The 6,411-nt window shown below is 34.1% G+C and overlaps 1 protein-coding gene across 1 annotated transcript; it reads left to right on the top strand.

Moving 5' to 3' along the window:
* The first annotated feature begins 1,090 nt into the window (after positions 1 to 1,090).
* On the top strand, positions 1,091 to 4,341 carry LOC148905532 (uncharacterized). The gene is made up of 3 exons (XM_089040647.1): positions 1,091 to 1,600; positions 1,996 to 2,283; positions 3,833 to 4,341. The coding sequence occupies exons 2-3, from the start codon at positions 2,065 to 2,067 to the stop codon at positions 4,289 to 4,291; spliced, it is 678 nt and encodes a 225-aa protein (XP_088896773.1). The 5' UTR covers positions 1,091 to 1,600; positions 1,996 to 2,064; the 3' UTR covers positions 4,292 to 4,341.
* Positions 4,342 to 6,411: the final 2,070 nt, after the last annotated feature.

The following is a 6,411-nucleotide window of genomic DNA, read 5'->3' as shown; positions in this document are numbered from 1 at the left end:
TAAAAAATCAAACTAAACCAGTCAGGACAGGGCACCATGTTGGGTTCTCAGGCAGTCTTTATTAAGAATAATTCAAAACTACATATATATGTATCTACACTAGTTACTTTCTTAACAAAACAATAATTGACAACACTGTACGAGATATACAAAAGATACCAACTATACAACATAAATCACTACTGCCCTGGTTATAGGAAAGCTAATGGAGCAGGTGGGTGGGTAAAGAAAATTGCTGGTGCTATAAACGCTAAAAGGCTAGGCGAGCTTAAAGGGCCACTTGGACGAAAATTGTTCCAAAATTAAAACTCTTTCATTCGAGCTGGAACTTTGCTGAAATAATCTTGAACACATGCTATGAAAGTTGAAACGAATGCCTAGATGACGCAGTACGTGTACGTGTACTAATGTGCAAACTAGGTAGATAAGCTGACCGGAAATGCCTACGTAATTACTCATACTTATGTAAGACCTCCCATGAACCCGACATGTCCTCCTCTACGTAGTCTAGATTTCTATTAACAAGGTCAATATCCACCTAAACCAGTCAGGACAGGGCACCATGTTGGGTTCTCAGGTTCTCAGGTTCTCAGGCTATGGCGCGCGGAATGGTTCAAAATTGTCATTTCGATGTAATTGAATATTTGTTGTCAATTGCGTTACTTCGCCTGAATGTGAACACTTATCAGTGCATTGCATTACACAATCACGTTCCATATGTTTGTTTGTTTTGTCAATCAATGCTTAAAAAAATAGTCAATCACCAAAACTCGGTCAATTCCAAAAACTCTGTCAATTACGAAAAACTCGGTCAATCACCAAAACTCGGTCAATTCAGCAAAAAACTCGGTCAATTACAAAAACTCGGTCAATTCCAAAAACTCTGTCGATTCAGCAAAAAACTCGGTCAATTCAGCAAAAAACTCGGTCAATTACGTAACAATAAGCACGTGTCATATGTCTTTTGTCAATCATCACGCGTAAAACTCTGTCGATTCAGCAAAAAAACTTTGTCGATTCAGCAAAACCTTTTCGATTACGTAACACAGGTAAGCACAAGGTATGTCTTTTTTTTGTCAATCATCACGCGTAGCATCCAAAGCTCCTCTCAGTCGACGTCAGAAATACTATATGAAATACCATATTCCATTGTTTTTTTGGTCTTAGTTTGACTGTTAGTCACTAAATACACGGCCGGCCAAGTAAAAGTAAGAGTTAGTTAGCGAGAACAGAGGCATTTAGCTATATACAGACCGGGGATATATCCGGGGATATATGTATCAAGCATGAACAATACAGTACTGCTCATAATCGCATGGGGAGCTTTTAACATTTCAGGCTTTAACTTAGAAAATAATATATATACTTTCAATGAAACAACGTTCTTGAATCAACCTCAATCAATTTGACAAGTAAAAGTAAGAGTTAGTTAGCGAGAACGGAGGCATTTAGCTATATAAAGACCGGGGATATATGTATCAAGCATGAACAATACACTCTAAGACCCTTCTGCCCACTACACAAGGCTTTGCAAGGCTCTGGGATATGACTTAACCATAGTTTATGACTCAACTTCTAACTTCGCAAGTTTCGAGTTAAGGTAGGTTTTTAATCCTTAAGTTATGTTAGACCTCCGTTGTTTAGTCATGCATTCCATAAAATAAAAGGTAAAAATTAATTGATATAATTAAATTTTTTATACTAAAAAGAAAAAAAATTACATCGGAAAGATTGGCCTATATGAGTAAAATCATCCTACTATTAAGGCTCAGTAAAATGACGTTCTCCATCAACGAAGAAGACCTCGTCATGTTTTATTTACTTAAGGTCTCTTTTTGAGCTACTTAAATGTATCTATTCTATCTGTCGATATAGAATCTATCATTTTTGTCATTGATTTTTCAACTATTTTATGAAGTATTCATAATTTTGATACAGTAAAAAGAGGAAAAAAATAACCAAATGCGATCCATTTCTCTATTAATTTCACCCTAGGAAATGTAGATTATGTGAGAAGAAAATAAGTCTACGAACTAATAGCTTTTGGGAGATGTTTCCAAGAAAATGACTATCCTAACGAAGCTTCTATACTTCTGGTCGGTTGAAGAATCACAGAAACGAACAGCGGTCATGTTGGGTGTAACTCCACATTTAGTTTGCCGGGTTTTCAAGGCATTGAGAAGTGTGTGCTCGCTGGATCTCGTAAGGAGACCAATTTACCCGTTTGGAGGTCCAAACACCGTTTGCAAGTGTGATGAAAGTAAATTTAATCACAAATCTAAGGTAAGCGGCAAGGGGAATGTTTGGTGCTTAATAATTAAACGACAGCTTTTTAACATTCACATAAAAAATTAAGGCCCAATAAAGTAACATCACATTTCTGAGCTTATAAACACAAAAGATAAGGGGAGTTATAACTTAAGATCTAGCAAAGGTTTATTACTTGCCCCATATAAACGCAAGACCAGGAAAACAATGGGGCGGCATATGTCCCTCCAGAAAACCTGAATTATGGTAAGTTTGGTGTTAAGTATGCAGCTGTCACAAGCTGGAATGATTTACCACATAATATAAAAACCAGTTCAACGCATAAAGTCTTTAAAAATAAGCTTAAAAATCATCTGTTGCTTTAGAATTTTGATTCTATTTAGGTTTTGCTTCAATGTAACTTTATTTCCTACCTTAATTTAGTTCAAACTTCACTTTATTTTATATAACTTTTTATGCGTATTGAATCTATTTTAGTTTGCTACTTTCCCCCTTGTAAGTTTTATTTGAAAGTGTTGTATATGTGACAGAGTCAAAAGAACGTTATTTGGAACAATAGTAAATCGGACTTTAACCTAGTTTTAATTAGTTTAATTATAATTCCGGATACTAAGGAATGTTCTTCCTCTATGTCAAGTGAAATCTGCAAACAAGTAGTTAATTAATTTCCTGGGATTACATGAGTAATGTTAGCATAAGCCACGTTTTACGGAACAAGTGCGCCTTGGGCGTATTGCGCGTGGATTATTGTAATACATGAGGAATGCAGACTCAAGCATAAATAGAGCTTTTTAAGTCAATTTAATCAGTATAGCAAGAGAACTTGGAAGAGCGTCGAACCACAGAGTCAAGACAAAGAACTCGCGTCGTTAGAAGACAGAGAGCTGTAATCTCGTTCTCGTTTTGTACTGATTTGTGATGTACTAAGCTAAGTTGTGAATAAACTCTTTTGCCAACACACTTGCAATCTGTTTAGTGATTTGAGCGCCTTGCCGCCGGTTACATATAGTTTCAAGGTGCATAAATATTCTCTTAATCCTTTTGGGTTGTTTTCTTCTGCTCCTCTCAGTTAATTTTTTTAATAGATATGTAAAGTATAACATTCTCATTCTGTGAAATAAAAAAACCTTGAAACCTTGCACCCGTTCTCTGGACCTTCGCGCCATTAAAGGCGTTAGTTTGTTTAAGTGCCATCTTAAAACCCACCTTTTCAAATCAGCATTTTGATATTTTTTTTTTGGTTTCTTTTTAAATCCTCTGTCTATCTCTAACTATATATATATATTTTAGAGGTGGCATATTTTATTTTCAGTATATATTAATGTATACTTATTCATTTTATTTGTAGATAGTTTTAAAAATAGTTACATATATTATTAATGTAATGCGCGCATAATAAGTGATTAAATTACTATTATTATTATTATTATTATTATTATTATTATTAACAATAATTATCATTAACGCAAGCAATGGTTTTCCGGAAAGTCTTCTGTAAACACCTACCCCCCTCCCCACAATTTGTAAACATATTTCTAAGCCCATTTTTATTAATAATGTATAGGCACAGCGGGGAAGACGAAGCCAGCAAGATACTTGGGTTTTTGGTATAATAACCACTGAAAAATCGCCTTGCCGGGGATATTTCCAAGTCGTCGAGAAGAGGAATAGGGCAACCTTGATGCCAATCATTCGAACGGTGTTGATGCCTAATAGTGAACTGCACACTGACGACAGTGCAGTGTACTGCAACTTAAGACAGTATGCGCCCAACATTATATGTCACAGGGTGGTGACTCATGCTGATAATTTTGCGGACCTTATAACGGGAGTACACACACAAGAGATTGAATCGGCATGGAACCGTCTGAAAACCAAAATAAAAACCAGGAAGGGTATAAGACCCAGTAACCTGCAAAGCTTTTTGGACGAACAAATGTGGAGAGATTTTAGAGGCGAAGATAGCCCTTTTGAAAACTTTGCCTCAATGATTCTCCTATACTACATAAACCATCCCCAATAGAGGGAAAACAATATAACCGTGAAACTTTAGTAATACTAAATAGCACAATATCATGCAAATTCCTTTGTTTTCTATTGCTTAAGTAGCATTATTTTGTACTATTTAGTAATTAGTGTTTCACGGAATGATTGTTTTCACTCTGGTATAAAAAACTAGCCATATATTAAAGATGATTTTCAAACTATTATTGTATTCTTATTGTACTTCTATTTATGATTATGTAACTTGTTCATGTATTACCTCTTCCATTGTAAGATGTTTGTGAATTTATTATTAAACTATTATTATCATATTAAACTATTAAACATTATATTCACTAATAAGGATATGGAAAATATGTCAATTATGTCTTCTGAGGTATTTCATCGTAATTTTCAGTCCAATACTAAATATCGATATAGCAAAAGTTCCAGTGTAATTTACACGAATTAATTTGTAAAAAAATTTGTCAAACAAACATTCTTAACATCAAGAAAATAACGCGTAGAATTTTTTGTAACTCCATTAAAAATTCTATAATTTTCCAAAAAGGAAGCTTACTCAATTACTGTTTACTCAAACTAGGTTGACTGCCTACGTACTTTTTGGAGGGAAAATAAACTTTTTTAAAAATTTCGATTTTCCGAATTGAAATTTAATGCTTCCAAATCTGGAAAGAGAAATTGGGTGTCCCGGGCTCGTTTTTGAGATAATAAGCATTTAATGGGAAGTGATCAGACAAGAATTAAGATTGATAATATAATAGTTATAATTGTTAACGGTGGACATATCTTAACTTTTTCACTGGTCAATTTTCACATCTATTCATTATTGAGATGTTTTAAAGCTATTATTGAAGTTATGTTTTGAAACTAGCTCATGAGAGAAAAAAGGACTGCAGTTCCATAGTCCGGCTAGCTTTGTAATGGAAATATATTCTGTGTTTTCGTTTCAATTGAGAATTCGAGAGTTCTAAAATTGTTGACCTTACATTTTAGACTATTTACTGGACGGAATTCCAAATGCGTTGCTTAGGAGGTCTGCACTATGTATGTATTGATTCTGTTTCTTTTCAACCCAGGGGGGGGAGGGGGGGGTAAACACAAAGCTCGAATCACGGTAGTTATGACTGACCAATCAGAGCCATCTATTTTATACTTCGATAGCGTAAAAAAAAAACAACAATGGCGGAGAGAATTGAGAAAGCAAGTGTGAAATGCTATAGGTGTTTTAGTAATAGGGGACTGGTCATTTATTACAGGGAGGGGTGGGCTGGTACAAATGGGAAGGGGCCATACCTTTTTGTTCAACCAAAAATGAGGGGCTGCATGAAATTATGCAAACATTTTTGGGGGTCATTTTCATGGGTTTTAGTCAACTATTTCAGCTTTGATATGATGATGATGATGATGATGATGATGATGATTACGACTACCATTATGATTAGGTTTATGATTAAAGATTTAATAATTGTTTTGTATAGGTGCATACAGTTATTCTTTTGGAATACAGTTTTATTTATATTATCATTTATTATCTTATTGTATAGATAGGTTTTACTGTAATAGTATTTTGTTTAAACTCTTTTTAGTTATATATTCTTATAGTTATATTGTAATCTAGGATGTATGTTTTTTTTAGAGTGAAATAAAGATTATTATTATTATTATCATTATTATTATTAAAAGAACTCGCCTCCAATTTTGAAAACTTTCAAACATCACTCGTACATATAAAATTCTGAATTGTACTCAATTTTTCCTATAAAAATAATGCACAACGGAAAATAATGAAAATATCTTCTCATAGTTTAGGTAATTTAACTATGTTTTTCCGATATTCCAATAGAATAAGAAAGTACAACAAAACGTTGAAGACAATAAAAATAATTGTTTTGCTAATTATAATTGAAAGAATAAAAAATGATTGTCGATAAGGTAGAGCGGTACGTTTTAACAGTTGTAATGATCATAACTTGATCTTGGTAGGGTTGATTAGGAGTCGATTGGCACAACACAACGATGCAACGGATATTAAGTCATTCAAATGTTTACTTACATGTCCTGTCTATATCCTCGTTGGAGATTGGCCGTTCATATAGACGTTACATAACGGCGGCCCTAATATAGAGCGCTGTGGGA

The sequence above is a fragment of the Actinia tenebrosa genome, unplaced genomic scaffold, assembly GCF_029948245.1.
Source record: "Actinia tenebrosa isolate PJP-AT-01 unplaced genomic scaffold, QUT_ActTen_1.0 PGA_scaffold7__59_contigs__length_16204524, whole genome shotgun sequence".
NCBI lineage: Eukaryota > Metazoa > Cnidaria > Anthozoa > Actiniaria > Actiniidae > Actinia > Actinia tenebrosa.
This window is presented reverse-complemented; position numbering and strand designations above follow the sequence as displayed.

Coding starts and splice junctions, on each gene's coding strand:
- LOC148905532 (XM_089040647.1), top strand. CDS start 2,065: ATGACTATCCTAACGAAGCTTCTATACTTCTGGTCGGTTGAAGAATCA. Junction 2,284..3,832: donor AATTTAATCACAAATCTAAG/GTAAGCGGCAAG, acceptor AATAATGTATAG/GCACAGCGGGGAAGACGAAG.